General features: G+C 37.3%; 1 protein-coding gene across 2 annotated transcripts in view; it reads right to left on the bottom strand.

The window, feature by feature from the left end:
* The window catches only part of LOC150089093 (ras-related protein rab7-like), an 84,265-nt gene that overhangs the window by 47,286 nt on the left and 16,579 nt on the right, over window positions 1-20,400 (bottom strand). For both annotated transcript variants that reach the window (XM_090369811.1, XM_090369810.1), the window contains exon 2: window positions 12,493-12,563. In XM_090369811.1, the coding sequence (XP_090225937.1) occupies window positions 12,493-12,545 (53 nt within the window). In that variant the 5' untranslated portion in view covers window positions 12,546-12,563. The remainder of the gene's footprint in view (window positions 1-12,492; window positions 12,564-20,400) is intronic.

Genomic DNA, 20,400 nt, shown 5'->3' with positions numbered 1-20,400 from the left:
ACAGTTTATTTTACTTGGCAATCTGGTTTTCTTAAATATTTCTTCCACATTGATATTTTCAACTTTGGCCTTATTAGTTTTACTGGAAACTTATTTATTTCCATACCTCCAGATCATTATTAGCCATTTTGAAAAGCTAATAATTTCATTATTCTTTAATATTATTTTTTCCTAAGGAGAAAGAGGCAGAAAATGCTGCTTGTTTCTGCAAACAGATAAGCAACATTACTTGCTTACTGTTACTTATCAGTATTAACAAACATATTTAACAAGTGCTGTAAGTTACCAAGAAATTAGGTTAGTAACATTAGTGCATTTACCAAGAAAAACAAAGATGCATTTGCTTTCTGGGTTCTTATTTGAAACCATTTATATACAGAACTACTTACATTAAAGAGAAAAAGACAAGAATGAAACAAACTTAAATGCTTATAAAAAGTGCACTATAAATTTCAGAAGAATTTTATGGCCAAAAATATGCTTGGCACACAGTGCTCTTTTGGTATATATATTTTTTTAATGTAAACCCCAAACACAAAAGGTATCAAAACCTATAGTACTTAGTACTGTGCATGGGTTAAAGGAGATGGGGGAGGGAGGGGATGCCAGAAACTTTGCTTTGGTGACTAAATATGGTTTCAACACTTCAAGTCTCCAATTAGCAAAGTGGTGGTATCGCACTGATTGAAATAACGAATAGTTACCCACTACTACACAACACTGATTTGTGAGACAGGCAAAAGTTAAGTATGAGAAAGCACTAGAAAAGAGCTAAAATGGAATAAAACCTTTCATATGTGAATACAAAAAGGAAGAAAGTGAACCAAATATATCCCTTACTTGATCGAACTGGAAAAGTCACAGAAAATACAAAATAAGTGGCAGACAAGCTGAATAGGTATTTTTCAACTATCTTTAAAAAAATAAATGTGGTTGGTTACTTTTGTTCCCATGCCACAATCCAGGTTAAAATTTAGATTCCCTGTATAAGACAATACAACAAGCAACTATGAATGCTTATAATTAATTAATGGCCATTAAAGATAAATTTATTTCAATAATTAAACATCTAGTATTGTTTTAGAATCAACTTTAATATTGCTCACAACACAGCATGAACAAAAAAAAAAAAACTTAATTGTGTTTATTTCCAATTTAGAAATATTTTGCACTCAAACATAAATTGGTTTAAGAGAGAATCTTTTCTTGCACCACCTTCAATTATGACAGTTACATGACTGGATGATGTTGCAATGTCCCTTCACGGCCAAAAGTTGACACTTAGAGATAACAACCAGATATTACAAAAATAAGCTGCAATTAAGTGATAAGACATTAAACAATGTCTGGCTTCTCCGGTACACTCAGTAATTAACCGGAGCATTAAAGTGGCAAATGCAGGGCATGTTGGCTTGGATGCGATGAAGAGAAGGCTTTTCATTTTGCAGACTGTCCAGACAGGAACCTGGGGTGAATTTGATTGAAACTGCATGGTTTCGAGGATGCCCTCTGTCTATGCTGAGTGATTGGAGGGCATGGGATGCGTGGGTCCCAGAATCCCGGGCCTATAGTGTTGGTTAGCAGCCAATTTCTGTAAGTCTGCACCGATGTCCTCAATTTGTCCGAGCACCTGGTAGGGTAGGAAGCAATCTAATAAGTGGAGGCATGAGTGAAGAGGGCAAATTGTTGGGGTGACTCTTAGCTGGGCAGGTGGAATTCTCAAGCAACAGAGATCCCAGAATAAAGATGACTGGTCAGCATTTTTATTGTGAGAGGGCAGCCTGGGAATTCCCAGTACCAGGGCCATTTCAGTTGTATGGGCTTGGGTGCTATCCTGTGTTTGCAGGTTACCCACTTGAGGAGCCAGTACTCAGCTGCCCAGATTGGTTTGTGTTCGTGGGTGCCACTGATGATCAGATTTCTGCTGCATAAAGTAGTGGGGGGGGTGGGGTATATGATGGTTCTGACATTGTTGCTGTAACCTTATCCAAGACGTAAGCAGGTGCTGCTTTGCACTCCATTTCAAGTGTGTGGCCCACCTGATGAGTTTGTTGATGTGATGGTTAAATCTCAGCTGTGTCGAAAACCACCCCCAAATCTAAATGATACGAAACAGGAAGTATGAATAGTGCATTAATCTTTGGCAAGATGGTCGTGGGCTCTTTCTTCAAGGAGTAGAGCATGCACTCAGACTTTGCTGGGTTGATATTAAGGCCAAATTGTTTGAGGTAGCCTACTGGTGCAAGGAGCACACTTAATTTCCTCTGTGATCATATTGGGGTCTGCATTTGTTTGGATGGTGGTCAATCATTTTTAAATCTGCAGCATAAGAAAATATCTGGTATCTGAATTATAAAAGGGGAGATAATGGCAGTAAAGAGGAGGCTGGAGAACACTCCCTCTTGCGGTACTCCTGTAAAGATTTGCTTAGTATAGATTTTGTCAGAATTATTGTACAGTTCTGAAGGAATGATGAGAGGAAATGCAATGCTTATTTCCAGTTTAGAAATATGTACATAATGGAGTCATTATTATTATTAGCCATATGGTGCACCAACAAAAAAAAAAAAAAAAATAATAAATTTCTGAACTACCCTGAGAGAGAGATAAAAGGGAATCACCAAGGAAGAGAATGATGTCCAGCTCAAGACCCTGGGTGTGCCAAGCCCATACTCACCAGATGTGAGCTACTCAGAGGACAAAATGATTCAACACAAGGAAAGTAGAACAAGCATTAAGGGAAAACAAAGGATCAGCAGTCATGAGCAGTAATACAGCTCAATACTAAATGATACTTAATCTGAAGGATAATATACTTATAAATAGCACAGAATGCATAATTCAAATAGCAGAAGACTACTATAAATTATTATATAAGGAGCAAGGGAATGATGCCAGCAATGAAGATGGATCACAAATTAGCAAAACATATGACATACCTGATGAAGTAGAACATGCACTGAAAAAAAAAAAATAAGAATCAAAAAAGCCCCAGGTGAAGATGACATTCCTGTAGATTTGTTAAAATTAGGAAAAAAGAGACATGATGTCAAAGGAGTGGAATAATGCAATCAATTGTGCTGCATAACAAAGGAGACAAAGCATAAATTCAAAATTATAAACAAACTTGTTCCACATCTACAAGTTGTTTACAAGGGTCATCACTAAAAGATTAGAAAGAATACTTGATTAGAATCAACTGAAATAGCAAGCTGGCTTTAGGACAGGATTCTGAACTGTTGATCACCATGTAATATCATAGCTAATGGAAAATGCTAATGAATAAAAAATACTGTCATTTGTGGATTATGAAAAGGCATTTGACTGCATACATTATTATTATTAGCCATATGGTGCAAGGAAGCCTGAGGCTTATGCCGCACCAGCCAAAAAAAAAAAAAAAAAAAAAAATTCCCTATTACCCTGAGAGACAGAGAGAGAGAGAAGTAGAAAGGAATCACCAAGAAGGGGAAGAATGATGATATCCAGCTCAGGACCCTGGGTGTGCCAAGCCCATACTCACCAGATGTGAGCCCCTGGGGATAAATCAGAGGTTTCGGGTGCTCAAAAGAAAGGCATAGACATCCCATACATAATAATTTAAGAAACATAAGAATGTTACCTCCTTTATTAGACAAGACAAAGACAGTAGCAAATTTAAAATTGAGAAAGGAGTTAGACAAGGAGACAATATTAGCATTAGTAGAGGCATATGATGCAAGAATGCAAGTTTATATAGCATCAGCCTGGCAAAGGTTGATGACGTTGTACAGCGGATATCATCTTTTAAGGGCACAAAAGGTGATATAGTTGTACACGTTGGCACTAATGATATTAAGAGTAGGAGACCGGTGGAATTACTTAACAAGTACAGGTCACTGTTGAAAAAAAAGCCGTGAATTAGGGTTGAATTTGAAAGTGTCTGCAATTCTGCCCAGACACGATAGGAGGGAGTATATGATGAGAGCCCTGTCAATCAATTCGGCCCCGGAAGGATTGTGCAAGGCTCAAGGGGTAAAATTTTTTCCAGGTTGGTCTGTACTTGTTAACAGGAGAGACTGCTTCTAGAGGGATGGGATACACTTAAATAGAAAGGGTGCAAGAATGTTTGCTGATGCTATCGAGGCAGTGTTAGGTGGGTCGGAAAACTGCTAGATTGGGGGGATACAAGGACTAATAGATTAACAGTAGCCACTGGCAGAGGTGAAAGTGATTCTTGCACTGCTTCTATTGGAATGAGCCGCAGCCTGGAAAATAAGATGCAGGATATTTCAGACTGCTGGGAATCATCAGGGTACAAATAAACACACAGGTTGTGTTAAGGTAGCTAAGAAAAAGAACAGGTGCATGTATACTTGCGTGTACACCAATGCCAGGAGTTTAGTAAATAAATTCGATGAATTAGAGGTATTGCTCAAAACATCAAAGGCAGATATTGTGGGGATTTCAGAGACGTGGTGTCACACAGATATAAGTAATGCAGAACTGGAATTTGTGGAGTACAATGTCTACAGAAAGGATAGACAGGATAGGAAGGGAGGAGGTGTTATGCTATTAGTTAAGAAATACATAAAATCAAAGGAAGTGAAGCCAGTCGACATTGCAGGACAGTGCAGTGTCGAGTCAGTTTGGTGTGACATAAGCATTGGGAGATCAAAATTGAGAGTAGGAGTGTGCTATAGGCCTAATGACTCTAATGAGTATAATAAGAAACTGTACGGAGAAATAGAGTGGGCCAGTAAATCAATGGGGGATTTTAATTTCCCAGATATTGACTGGAATTTGGGGGCTGGTCACTCACACACTAGCAAGGCTTTTGTGGATTTATTGGATGATTGTTTTCAACATCAGCATGTTCAGGAGGCAACTAGAGGGAGTAATACTCTTGATTTGATTATCAGTAGTGATTCTTCATGCATTAAGAATCTGCAGGTAAATGAACCACTAGGTGGCCTTGATCACAGTGTGCTGAAGTGGGATTTACTCAAAGAGGTAACTACCATTAGGGGTAAAGGGAAGGGTTATTGCTTTCGTAAAGTCGACTACGATGGACTGAGACAGTATTTAAATTCTATACAGTGGAACCAACTGATGATGTTACCAACAGCAAATTGAAAATGGGAAGCATTCAAAGAACTTATCTTGGAAGCTACTAGGCTTTACATACCAACTAAGAAATATTGTTCAAGGTTTAGACCTAAATGGATGTCAGATGAACTAATGAGACATATGGCAGAGAAGAAAAATGCATGGGATACATACAAATTAACACGTGACACAGAAGCCTATGATAGATACAAGTTGATCTGTAACCAAGTTACAAAGGAGGTTAGGCAGGCGAAGGCAAATTACGAGAAATCTTTGGCAAGGGATGCAAAGAAAAACAGCAAAGAGTTTTTTACTTATGCAAACTCTAGAAGGAAGGGGATGAATCAGATTGGTTCACTTGATATCAATGGGTCAACTGTTGATGATCCTGCTCAGGTAGCTAACAAACTAAATGAATATTTTGCATCGACATTCACACATGAGGAGTTATTCAGCGAGGGGAATGAAAGAGGTGTATTCAACTCTGGCAGTAAGCTAGAGAATCTTGTAATAACTGAGAGTAAAGTGGAGGAGAAATTGTTGAAGATAAATACAACAAAGGCACCTGGGGTGGATGGGATCTATCCAGTTATATTTAAGGAAGCAGCAAAGGAAGTAAGCAAACCCCTTAGCCATAATTATGAGAGCTTCCTTGGACTCAGGGGAAGTACCCATGGATTGGAGATGTGCAAATGTGTCCCCAATTCACAAAGGAGGATCAAAGGGCGACACAAGTAATTATAGACCTGTTAGTTTAACTTCTGTTCCTGGAAAATTAATGGAGGCACTGGTTAAAGAAGCACTGCAGTATCATCTAGACAAGACTTCAGTTATAGCTCAGACACAGCATGGTTTTGTTAAGGGAAAGCCTTGCCTGACCAATTTGGTTGGATACTATGATACAGTCACAAAAGAACTGGATGCAGGGAATAACTTTGATATTATATACTTGGATCTTAGAAAGGCTTTTGATACTGTTGCACATGGAAGACTGCTGCACAAATTGGAGCAGTGTGGCATTGGAGGCAAATTGCTGCTATGGATAAAGGAGTGTTTGAGGGGGAGAAGACAGAGTGGTAATTAATGGACACTGCTCATCGTGGACTAATGTTATTAGTAGAGTCCCTCAGGGTTCATTGTTTTCTGTATTTTTAAATGATATTGATGATGGTATATCAAGCTTAATGTCCAAGTTTGCAGATGATACGAAGGTTGGCAGGGTTGTCAAGGACACTACTGACACTATGCTACTGCAACAGGATCTGGAAAGGTTGAGCAGATGGGCTGAGAGGTGGCAAATGAAGTTTAACATTGACAAATGTAAAGTACTACATATGGGAAACAGCAACCCCAGAGCAACGTATCAACTCTGCGGTACTACACTGACAGTGGTAGCGAATGAAAGGGACCTGGAGGTGGTTGTGCAGGCAGATATGAAGTTTTCTGAGCAGTGCAGACTGGCTTGCATGAGTAGCTCATGATGTATTGTCAATGATATATAGGAATGTTTCTAGCAGGGATAAGGAGGTGATTATTCCCTTGTATAAGGCAATGGTCAGACCGCACCTAGAGTACTGTATACAAGTCTGGAGGCCTCATTTCGAGAAGGATGTAGAGATGCTGGAACGAGTACAGAGAAGGGCAACAAGATTAGTGAATGGAACAAAGGGGTGCTCTTACGAAGAAAGGCTTACGTTTTGCAAATTACAGTGTCTGGAGACTAGGCACCGGCGAGGTGATCTGATAGATGTATAAAGCCTTGAATGGTTTGAGCATGCTCAATGCTGATGGGATTCTTCCTCTTGCTGAGAATAATCACCTGAGAGGGCATAAATTCAAATTGAGGAAAGACAGATGTAGGATGGACGTGAGGAAATTTGCCTTTAGCCAGCGGATGGTTGGTTGCTGGAATAGACTTCCATCCCTTGTCGTGGAAGTTGATAGCCTAAATAAGTTTAAGGCTCAGCTGGACAGGTATTTCGAACGAACAGAGGGGTGAAGTGGAGGTGGTTAATTTTTATTTATTTATTTAATTTTTTTTTTTTGGCTGATGCTGCATAAGCTTGCTTTCTTGCATCAAATGCCTCTACTAATGCTAATGCTAAAAATGAAAAGTTGCTGGAGGCCTTCTCCAGAAGTAGATTGAAAATGGTTGATGATGATATAATGGAGTCAAATGTTGTGTAGCAATTTCTTACCACTTCTTCAGCAATGGCTATCTCTGTATTATCACCATCACAAAACATCACTTAGGTCTGAAGAACTTTTTTTTTGACAACTCTTTTCACAAGAACCAAGGTCATGTGACCTCTGATCTTTTGTGACAGTGTTACTGCAAATATAGCTGTCACCAAAGAAGCAGTAAGAAAACTCCACAAAATATGACTCCATTATGTAGATATCTAAATTGGAAATAAACATAATTAAACCAATGCAGATTTTATGCTTTTTTTAGCTTCAAATGGTACAAATAGCTTTTTATAAAGCTAGTATCTACCTAACAAGACTGCACCAAGATCAAGCAGTACCCCATAAATCAATAAAATCTTTGCACGAATCAGTTAAAAGATAGATAAACATCAGAAGCTCACATTCCAAAACTCGCATTGCTTAACGAAAAATTTTCATTAAGTAAGGAAGCGTTCTTGAATGCTTTTTTAAACATTTAAGGATAGGATAATTAATTTCAATACTATTATTAATGAGGAGGAAAGCTAAGTCATTATGAGCCAGTAACATGCCAGACAGAGCCACAGCAGTTGAAAAGTGTTGTGCCAAGTGAAAATTTAGCACTCTGAAGTTAGTTTTAGTTTTTTTTTTTAGCCTAGAGCCCTGTAACTACAACATGCAATAATGTCAAAGAAAACAGGAAACACTTTGCCATTAGGTTACCTGATAGTGACAAAAAACATTTCTCATATACAGTAAACCCTCAATTTAATGGACTAATAGGGAAGAAGAGGTGTCCATTAATGCTCTCTCTCTCTCTCGGTAACTTTTTTTTGGCTGGTGCAGCATAAGCCTCAAGCTTCCTTGCAATTTAGATAGTAATAATAAATCTAATGTAACCCAGGGGGCATTTATTTTTCTTAATGTAAAAAAAAAAATAAGAAAAACTTTACTGTACAATATAAAATTATATTGCAATTTGGCCTTTGATTTAAGGATATCAGAGTTTTTTTTTACGCTGTAAATTTCACAAACACGTGCTACCGAGATACCTTGTTCTTATTTCTCAATTAACTAATTTCTGTGCCACATTTAAGTTCACATACTTTCTTAACTCCTCTATCACTTGATGCCATTTTAAATTGTAAAGATTGCAAAATTATTTAGTAAATAAAGTCACAATTCAGAAATCACAGAAACTCTGTACACGACCTGACCACACGAGACCGAAAGAGAGTCGGTAGACCTGCAGTTTAGTGTCCCGAGTCACGTTCAGCTCGGAAGTCACCACCTGCTCTTATCTGTTATCTAGGAAAAACGGCTTTTTGAACAAAATTCTCAATTTGATTATAAAAATCAAAGTAGGTAATTCCCCAAACAATAATGGAAATAAGTAATTATTAATTTTTAATTAATAAATATCATGCAACACAGTGGTAAACCCCCAAGGCAGAATGCACTGGCCCCAAAGGAACTAGGTGTTGTAGGTGACTATTGTCGGCAAAATGGGGAACATATTGTTCAAAAAGGATAGATGGAACAGGACCAGGGTATGTCTGCCAGAGGCAAAGGTTGATGTTGTAGTGTAGATATCATTATTTAAGGGCACAAAGGGTGATATTGTTGTACACATTCGCACTAATGATATTAAGAGTAGGAGACCGGCAGAATTACTTAACAAGTACAAGACAATGCTGAAAAAAAGCCATGCATTAGGGTTGAATTTGAAAGTGTCTGCAATTCTGCCCAGACACTATAGGAGGGAGTATATGATGACAGCATTGTCGATCAATTCGGCCCTGGAGAGATTGTGCAAGGCTCAAGGGGAAGAATTTTTCTCAAAGGGGTAACTACCATCAAGGATAAAGGGAAGGTTTTTGCTTTCATAAAGGTGACTACGGTGGTCTGAGACAGTATTTAAATTCTATACAGTGGAACCAACTGATGTTACCAACAGCAAATTCAAAATGGGAAGCATTCAAAGAATTAATCTTGGAAGCTACTAAGCTTTTCATACCAACAAAGAAATATTGTTCAAGTTTTAGGCCTAAATGGATGCCAGATGAACTAATTAGACACGTGACAGAGAAGAAAAATGCATGGGATACATAAATTAACATGTGACACAGAAGCCTATGATAGATATATGCTGGTCTTCAACCAAGTTACCAAGGAGATTAGGCAGATTACAAGAAATCTTTGGAAAAGAATGCAAAGAAAAACAATAAAGAGTTCTTTACTTATGTAAACTCTAGAAGGAAAGGGATGAATCAGATTGGTCCACTGGATATTGATGGTTCAACTGTTGATGATCCTGCTCAGGTGGCTAACAAACTAAATGAGTATTTTGCAGCTACATTCACATATAAGGAGTTATTCAGAGAGGGGAATGGCAGAGGTGAAGTAAACTCTGGCAGTGAGCTAGATAATCTTCTAATAATTGAGAGTAAAGAGGAGGAGAAATTGTTGAAGATAAACACAAGAAAGGCACCTGGGGTGGATGGAATATATCCAGTTATATTAAATGAGACAGCAAAGTAAGCAAGCCCTTAACCATAATTATGAGAGTTTCCCTGGACTCAGGGGAGATACCTATGGACTGGAGATGTGCAAATGCGATCCCAATCCACAAAGGAGGATCAAAGGGAGACACAGGTAATTACAGACCTATTAGTTTAAATTCTGTTCCAGGGAAATTAATGGAGGCACTGGTTAAAGAAACATTGCAGGATCATCTAGAAAAGACTTAAGTTATAGCTCTGACACAGCATTAGTTTGTTAAGGGAAGTCTTGTCTGACTAATTTCATTGGATATTATGATGTAGTCACAAAGGAACTGGATGCAAAGAATAACTTTGATATCATATTTGGATCTTAGAAAAGACTTTGATACTGTTGCACATGGAAGACTGCTGCACAAATTGGAGCAGTGTGGCAATGGAAGCAAATTGCTGCTATGGATAAAGGGATGGTTGAGTGGGAGAAGACAGAGTGGTAATCAATGGACACTGCTTTTTTTTTTTTTTTTTTTGTAGTTGGCGCATTGGCTTTGTGGCCATAATGAACCTCCCAAGGTTTTTGCAGTACTATGATCCAAACCAGAGGCGGGATTCGAACCCACGACCTTTGGGTTGCCAGGCAGGCACTTTACCCACCCGGCTAGCCCAGTCGACGACACAGCTCTTCTTGGACTAATGTTATTAATGGAGTCCCTCACGGTTCAGTGTTGGGTCCATTGTTTTCTGTATTTATAAATGATATTGATGATGGTATATCAGGATTAATGTCCAAGTTTGCAGACGATACAAAGGTTGGCAGGGTTGTTAATGACACTAATGACAGTACACTGCTGCAACAGGATCAAGAAAAGTTGAGCAGATGGGCCGAGAGGTGGCAAATGAAGTTTAACATTGACAAATGTAAAGTACTACATATGGGAAGCAGTAATCCCAGAATAATGTATCGACTCTGTGGTACCAAACTGACAGTGGTAGAGAATGAAAAGGACCTGGGGGTAACTGTGAAGGCAGATATGAAGTTTTGAGCAGTGCAGACAGTCTGCAAGAGTAGCTCATGGTGTCTTGTCATGATATACAGGAATTTTTCTAGCAGGGATAAGGAGGTGATTATCCCCTTGTATAAGGCAATGGTCAGACCACACCTTGAGTACTGTATACAGGTCTGGAGACCTCATTTTAAGAAGGATGTAGAGCTGTTGTACAGAGAAGGGCAACAAGATTAGTGAATGGAACAAAGGGTTGCTCTTAAGAAGAAAGGCTTAAGTTTTGCAAATTACAGTGTCACGAGACTAAGCACTTGTGAGGTTATCTGACTGAGGTGCACAAAGCCTCGAATGGTTTGAGCATGCTCAATGCAGATGGGATTCTTCCTCTTCCTCTAATAATCACCTGAGAGAGCATAAATTCAAATTGAGGAAAGACTGTTGTATGATAGATGTGTGGAAGTTTGCCTTTAGCCAGCGGGTGGTTGATTGCTGGAACAAACTTCCATCTGTCGTTGTAGAAGTTGATAGCTTAAATAGATTCAAGGCAGAACTTGGCAAACATTTGGAGCGAGTGGGTGGGTGAAATAAGGGATTTTTTTTTTTTTTTTTTTGGCTGATGCTATATAAGCTTGCTTTCTTGCATCATGTAAAAAAAATATGGCCGAGATTAATATGTACATTGCTGTTTTATTATTTGTTTGGTCTGTTAAATCCAAAATCTGTCATATCGGGTTCAGTTAAATCGAGGGTTTACTGCATAGCTATCTTTCATTTTCCTAAGAAGATACAGCTTCTGAATCGACTGAAGTTGTAACTTCTGTCAACAACTTCTGTCTATTTACAATTGCCACTATTACATCCTCATGGTTCCACTTCAGCTAAAGATAAAACCAGCTTACTGGTATTGTACTTACTCTTGCATTTACAATGTTGGTAACCTTCCTCCTGTTATCCCTCTAAACATATTCAATGAAATGGCTCCCTTAGTTTTTCAACCAAAAGAAATCAATTTTTAAAAACAATCTTGATGTCAAGAAGTCTTTAGATCTTGATGTCTCCACTTGTCCTTTACAATTTACAAAAAACTTACTCCATCCAGTATCTCAGTTTTAGCTCCATAACTTTTCTTTGGATATTTCAATATGCAATGCTTGGATGCCAATGTTCACCCAATACTGAATAACACTCGTGCACAACTGACAGAAAAGAAATGTTTACCAAACCAATAAAATCTGATTTCTTTAGAGCATGGACAAATGTTTTTTTTTTATATATATATATATATATATATATATATATATATATATATATATATATATAAGCAATATAAAATAACTAAAAAAAAAAAATGCGTAATAAATATATAATTACAAAATTGATAAAATAAAGATGTTGACAACTTAAACCAGCCTTCCATCAGGTTCCAACAGCCAGAATTGCAAGCAAAATAGCAACTTGCCTGCCTTAATTTCTGATATAAAGCACAAGCAAGGGTAAAAAAGCATAAATAAAAATAGGATTACACCACACTTATTTTATAAAGCGACGAAGCTGTAAAGATAATCTCTGAACCGTGTATATTACAGATTGAGATCAACCCTTCATGTTTAGCTACACAATATTGGAATTATATTAGAAATTTCTTTTTTTTTAAAGTTTCCTCTATGAATAGTCATTTCAAATTATGCAAAACTTGAAGCAGTTATTAAAACAAGAAATTGTGAACTTACCCACTATCACCTAGGATGATTACTTTCAACAAAACCTTCTTTCTGGATGTCATGATGTGGAGTTATTTTCCCTAATGAAAACATTAAAGTTGGATAAATCACCCTTCATGTTTAGCTATACAATATTGGAAATTGTTTCTTTTTTTTTTTAAGTTTCCTATATGAATAGTCATTTCAAATTATGCCAAAGATGTATGAATTATTTAAATTCTGATACTCTTTTGTAAGTACAGTAGAGTGTCAAAATCCAAATTTCAATAATTGGAATGAGCCAGCATTTTTTTCTTTTTTATGCTGGTGCCATAAAATTATTACAGTAAGTGGCAGTTATTGTGATCACATTTGCAAATTAAAATTTGATTCTATTAAACAGCAACTAATACATGAAAATTGGAGGAATATTATCCATAGGCTATAAAAATTAAGATATAAAGCACAAATTTACACTTTTCCTTTACCAATTAACAAAATTAAATGACGTGTGAACATCTGAAGAATATTATCCACAAGTTAGCAACATGGAATTTACGCTTACATACAGCTTAATACACATACAGTACTAACTAAACATAACACTTGTAATCCATTATTCAACACACTTCTGTAATTGATATTCTGGTCAATGACATTGAATCAAAATTGAGATTTTACAGACTTTTAGAGGGAAAAAGCGGGGTCTTCCATTGCAAAATTTTACAAGACTGGGGAGTCAACCATAACAGACATTAAAAAAACAAGGAAAAAATTTGAAAGTTCACATTTAAACTTGATTCAGATGGTGCAAAAAAAAAAAAAAAAAACCTACGAGAACAAATTGATATTTGCTTATTAATTTCAGTTTTTTTTTTTTAAATAATTAAATTTTACAATTTTTTTGCTACTAAAAATGTCCATTGGGTTTTTATGAAATAGAAAAATTTAGAGCAAAAAATTGGTGGTGTCAATGGCAGTGTAAGCCAAGTGCACTGTCTGACAGAAGACAGACACCTTTGGTTAACATTCAATTCCTTTTCACCTTCAATGCATTGCACAACTTTTTCAAAAGATTTCTGTAGTATTCTCCGGCAAGTGTGGAACCATGAGGTAGGTAATCTGTCAGGATAGCCCCTTTTCTGTCCCAAAACATGGACAACATCACCTTCAGAGATGGAGTGGCCTTTGCCTTTTTGGGAGGTGTGCTTCCACTGCTTTGACACGTCTTGAGTCTCTGGATCATAACAGTACATGCTGCATTCGTCATTTGTTACCAACTGATCAAAAAAAAAAAAAAAAAAAGTTCTCAACATCCGCATTACGCAAATATCATTAGTTGATATTTGTGTAAAGCCATCAGCAATCTTGGAACCCACTGCGTGGAGACCTTAGACATGTGCAGATGTTCATGTGAAATACTGTGGGCAGACCCATAACTAATTCCCACTGCATTTGGAATGAAATGAATTGTCACACATCTGTAACTCAGCACCAGCTGCTCAACCTTTGCAACCATCTCACTGGCTGTAGATGCTGATAGACTTCCTCCTCTTCACTTGTCAAAGATACTTGTACAATTTGCACTGGAACTCCAGCTTCCACTTTTTTAGTGTCATATGTGCAGCTTTCATTTCTTCACCAGTTTCCTGAGCTTTCTTGCGCTGCAAATGCAGGAACTTGATCACTGCTCAATACTCCACTTTGTCAACCATAGTGTCCTTCCTCAGATTCCGGGCTTCACCCCTGGTGAAAGATCACCTACAGGAATGAGATTTCACAAGTTAGTTATTGAATATGTAGATAACTCATTAAAACAGCATCTTCATACTGTTGCTTTATCTAGGTCAGGGTACAAAGTTTTTGATACCCCCTTGTATCTTTATGGAATCTTACTTTGTTCCTTGCTAATGGAACATTTTTCAGGCAAAAAAGCCAACGTGGGAATGCAAGAAATTAAACTTGCAGGCTCATCTTATACCCTAATTTTTGAAATTTAGGAAGAATATTTTTAATGATACTTCAAAAATTAGAATCTTCCTTGTTTTAAAGTTGAACACTTTTTTTGAAGCCATGTTTATTTTTCACCTTTTTTCAATTTTAAACTGTGATATTATTCTGCCAAATTGGCTGTATAAAGTTCACTCACATATGTTATGTAACATTAAAAAAAAAAAAACCTTTTGCATCAGTAAGTTGGCAGACATTAGCAAGGATGGTAATGGCTTTAGTCATTACCACTGTTGTCTTAAAAAATGCTTCAATAACTCTAAATCAATAAGCAATTGAGATAAGTCACCAGACTTTTAAATTCTATACTTTTTAAACCCTGAAACAATGTCCTTACTCCGTGACCACTGCTTTGATGTCCAGTTCACATATGAAAAGCCATTATAGTTGTCTTATTGCAGACCAAACATATATAGAAACTTCAAGTCTCCAAAAATTAGCTGATCATATTTAACTTTAACCTTTTGAGATTTATGGCTGGATATCTAACTTTTCAAAATATGTTTCAAGTTCATTTCAGATAACGTTGTCTATTTAGGCACAAATTGTCTAGAAATAATTGGACAGGTGCAGGTGCTGTCATGTCTTATCTGCATTTCCAAGTAACCGTAAATAATTTATAATAGATAAGAAAAAAGCAGTTTTCAAAATCAAAACAAATTAAATACACCAGAATTCTGATCTATATGAGAAACAGTAAGAGGTATAAACAGTACTGAGGATAATACTGCATAAAGAAAAAAATTTATGAATTTTTTTTAAATAATTACACTGTTGGATAATAAAGTCCAAATAAGCAATTATTTAAAATTATACACAAAAGAATTTTTTACAAGAACTTATGTTACACCATTGTATCTGGATAAGTACAGTTCACCATCTAGCATAACAATGTTTTTCATCAAAATGAAAAGCAGTTTTGCACATAGTAGTAATAATAGTGGCAAATGATGCAAGAAAGCAAGTTTATACACTGATAAGCCAAAACGTTATGACCAGCGAGTTGTTATGCAAATCGGAGCAACAGCAGGTGAACTACATCGAGTGCACGCGGGTCGGGACACAGTATAAAAAAAAACCTGATATCAGGCTCTGTTAATCAGCATTACTTTAGTTCTTCAGATTGGCAAAGGCAGCAGACTTAAGAGTTTGACAAAGACCAGACTGGATCAGAGCATATCTGAAATAGCACGGTTGGTGGGCTGCTAACAGTCAGCCGTTGTTAGTACCTACTGAAAGTGGTCCGAGGATGGAAAACCCATGAACTGCCGGGGAGTTGTCGGACGACCACAGCTCATCTATGCTCTCATTGAACCCTGCTGAAAATGGGGCTGCATAGCCGCAGGCCACTCCGAGTGCCCATGCTAACCACGGTTCACTGGCAACAGCACCTACAATGGGCATGCGAGCATTGAAACTGGACCTTCAGTGATTGGAAGGTCATCTGATCCGATGAATCATGTTTCTTGTGGCACCATGTTGATGGCCGGGTACATGTGCGTCACTTAAGTGGGGAAGTGATGGCTCCTGGATGCACCGTGGGATGAAAACAAGCCGGTGGTGGCAGTGTCATGCTTTGGGCAATGTTCTGTTGAGATACCCTGGGTCCAGTCCATGTGCAGGGCATTCTGACATCTACTACCAACCTAAACATCATTGCTGACCAGGTACACCCTTTCATGGCAACAGTCTTTTAGCAGGATAATGCACCATGCCACACCACCCAGATTTTTCAAGCCTGGTTCGCAGAACACGAGGAAGACTTCCAGGTACTGCTCTGGCCTCCAAATTCCCCAGACATCAATCCCATCGAGCATCTGTGGTTTGTGTTGGAACAGCAACTCTAATTTGCAGATCTCAACCACAGACCTTACAGGAGTTAAAAAGAATCTGCTCATTACGTGTTGGACCATCATCATCATATTAGGTAGGTGGTCATAATGTTTTGGCTCATCGGTGTATAGCATCAGCCAAAGAAAAGGAAAAAACCAACACAGCTCACCCATCCTTACCCTTTAACATTAAGGTTACCCAATCCATTCAAGGCTTTAAACACCTCAATCACATCTCCTTGCAGGTGCCTAGTCTCAAGACACTGCAATTTGCAGAACTGAAGCCTTTCTAGGTAAGAGCACCCTTTTGTTCCCTTCAGTCTGGTTGCCCTCTCTGCATCCATTCCAGCAGATTTATATCGTTACCATAGTGAAGCCTCCAGACCTGTATACAGTACTCAAGATGCGGCCTAACCATGCCTTATGCATAGGGATAATTACCTTATCCCTGCTAGCAAACTTTATGTATATCCTGTATACGCACCCAAAACAATACCCACTTGTTTATATGAGAATTACCACAGTAAATCAGCTAACCCTATTTTATTTGCATTCCCGGAAGGTGCCACAAAAATTCCACGTTACCATAAAAGATTGTTATTCTGATAGGTAGTGTACATTATGGCAATAAAATTTATGCTTTAATGGAAAGGGGAGAAATCACAGATATACATTTTGAAATTCTGTGAAGGGGAGGGGAGTAGCACTGTTGTGCTATCAGCTAGAATACTATACACTGGTCCATAGGATTTTTGATTCTCTAATGAATTTAGAAAGTACAAATTTGCATATGATATGAAGGTGACCATATCATATTTGCATATGATATGATATGGTCAAAAATAGCTATTCACAAGAAAAATAAAAATGATCACGATAAATTATGAACACATATTGCAACTGTTTGTATTTCAGCCATGCAGCATTTTCATGCAAGGTATGCCATAAGAACCTTGGAGGAATACAAATGATTTCATATTAGTATTTTTTCTTTATAACATGTCCCATATGAAGACTGGTACAAAATTAATCACTCCTAATTTTTTTGCTTTCAAATGTAGTGTTGTAGAACATTTTGTCACTAGTGTCACTAGGTCTCATGAGTGCAGCACAAAGATAGTTCAAAATGGTGGATGTTACAGATGTAAGTATCAAGCAAAGAGTGGTGATTGAATTCCTTACCAAGGAAGAAGCGACACCTATTTAAATCTATACACATCTAAAAAATGTTTATGCTGACAATACTGTAGATGTGAGTACAATTAGATGTTGGGTAAGACACTTTAAGAATGGGGAAAGTGACACTGTTGATAAGCCCCGAAGTGGCCGGCCAGTAACGTCAGTGACAACAGACAGATTGACATGCTGATCAAAGAGGACTGCAGCATCACAATGCAAATTGAGATGCAGTAGGTATAAGGAAACCTGCTGTGATAACCATCATAAAGGAACTAGGCTACAAGGTTTGCATCTGGTAAGTCCAAAAAATGCTGACACATGAACACAAAAAAGCCCAAAAGTCACTTGTACAGAAATTCTCCAGTGCTACAAGTGTGAAGCTTTTCTTACACGCATAGTCACAGGGTGACAACCCCTGGGTCCACATTATGACCCTGAAATGAAGAGCTAATCAATGGAGTGCACCATCAAAATTCACTATGCAAGAAGTGATTCAAAAGATAGCCTTCTGTCAGTAAAGTCACGGCGACAGTATTTTGGGAGAAAGAAGGGGTTTTGCTTGTGGACTTTTTGGAGCATGGCATCACAATCGACTCAGATCGATATATGGAAATCGAAAAAGTTGAAAGCCCACATCCATAGAGTTCAACCAGACAAAAATCTTAATGACGTTCTTCTCCATGACAACACATGACCCCACACTAGTCTGCACAATATGGAGGCCATTGCAAAACTGGGATGCACTGTTCTTCCTCACCCCTCTCATAGTCCAGATTTTGCACCTTCCAACAATTACCATTTCAGCCTGCTGTAGGATGCACTCTGTGGTACACTTCTCATACACAGGAAATAGTAATTGAAATCTATCATTTTTTTTCCCCATTGAAATAAGTTTTTTTTTTTTTTTTAATGTCTAATTTGTGTCGGAGTAATGCCAAAGTTTCATGCAATTAATGCTTCCGCAATCTTAAATTTGGCAGATTAAATGTTTCATGTTACTTTATGTTGGCAACATTTTTTTGAAAGGGGGGAAGAGAAAAAAAACATGATTCATACATGTTAGTACATATTTTCATGGTCTATACGCAGTAAATTAATGAAGTTATTTTAGTGGCATTGTTTCATTAATGTAATGTTTGTAAATTTTCCTGCAGTCTGAGGATTTTTGCTCTAAATTTTTCTATTTCGTAAAAACCCAATGGGCATTTTTAGTAGGAAAAAAATAAAAAAATAACTGAAATTAATAAGCATTGCAATATACTGGAAAAAATTGTCAAGCATTAGTAGACTAAATGCACAATTCAAAAAGCCAAATACTTTTTTCAAATATTCAAGTTAAAATCTGGGGCCTATCATGGGAGCAACATCACATTTTATCAGAGTGGACAATACTACTTAAGTGAAAACAGAATGTGTAATTGTAGTAGGAGAATGCTTCCCTATGGGGAAGCTATGGAGTATCCACTTTCTTGGTTCGTATACTGGAACTTCCAAGGAGTTTCAGTGCATGAAAGATAATCTGCAAACATTCCTACAATATACAAGATAAGCAGAAGCAAGCTTTTCTGTATCTTGTCTGTACCAAGAAAGTGACACTCTGGTTTAGCAGGTTCATGCTAGAAAGAACCACAGGTGGTCCACTCAGTTACCATTCATCAGGCCAAGTAATCCACTGGTTGGTCACAGCTTATGCAGTACTAAAGACTGTGCAACCCTACAGTAAGTTACCAAGTGCTACAATATGTATTCCTTCACCTGCTTTAAGTGTGAAGAAAATAACCACAAACTCAGGTGTTTCACCATTAATCATTTTAATAGTGAATACAACTGTTAACTGTATTCAGGAGTCATGAACCACAGTCCACTCAAATATGCATGCTTTTGTGGAGCCTGCTTCAAACTACAGAAATTCACATGAATGCAATACCAAATGCCTTAATAATGCACTAACAAATCACATATTTCAAAATATTAGTGAAAAAAAAAAAAAAAAAAAATACTGATTTACAATGAAAACTAGCAATTTTTTTAGAAAAAATTAAATTTCCATCTTGCTCTTCCAACATCAATTACACAATTTTTCTCTATCTTGGGAATGATTTGCCCAGGCCTGACGTAGCCCAGTGGTCAGGAGCAAGAGTGCATAGCACTAGTTCCTTGAGTGGACCGGGGTTCAAGCCCGTGACTACTAAATACGATAAATATTTGCATTGACGATTTATTGTAAACTCTACTGACTTTGTTGTCGTGCCGGAGTATAAACAGAAAATTTATTTATTTTAAAATCTGAAACAAACTGCTAAGCCCTTAAAAGTGCTCTTTTTTTTTTTTTTTACTGTCACAAGTTGCCATTACATTTCCCAATATGTAGTTTTAAAAATATGATCAAAATTGTGGTAACACCCTCTTCACTCTACATCCAAATTATATTCAATAGAAATAGTAAATTATATGGGAATAAATTTATATTTTTTTCCTCCAAAGAGTTGTTCTATACAGGCATCTGTACTGATTGAATGAAATGGCTTATATATATATATATAAATATATATTGTAGGATATATTCCTACAATGCAAAAAAAAAGTGCAAGACTTTTTGAACACTTGTGCTTTCTGAACAAACAAATCATTTTCTACTGCAGCACAGAAAAGATAAACACCACAAGGTCCCTTGCTCACCTATATCAATGCCATCAGGCAGAGCAATTCATTGGTGGGTTACTGCAATTTCCAACAATGACAGTTTTAATTGTCTAGTCGGTAACTGGTGTTTCCTACAAACCCACAAAATGTCAATGTGAAGAAGCATGAACACTGCTAAGCCAGTTCTGGGTGTTATGTAGGTTTTATATTTGTTTTTGGTGTGGTTTGTAATGACTGGAGTCTAATTATTCATTACTACACATAATCAAGCAAG

This window comes from Mastigoproctus giganteus, chromosome 3, assembly GCF_048544385.1.
Source record: "Mastigoproctus giganteus isolate SK-2022 chromosome 3, ASM4854438v1, whole genome shotgun sequence".
Classification (NCBI taxonomy): Eukaryota; Metazoa; Arthropoda; class Arachnida; order Uropygi; family Thelyphonidae; genus Mastigoproctus; species Mastigoproctus giganteus.
Note: the sequence above shows the minus strand (reverse complement) of the source record. Positions and strands in the feature narration are given on the sequence as shown.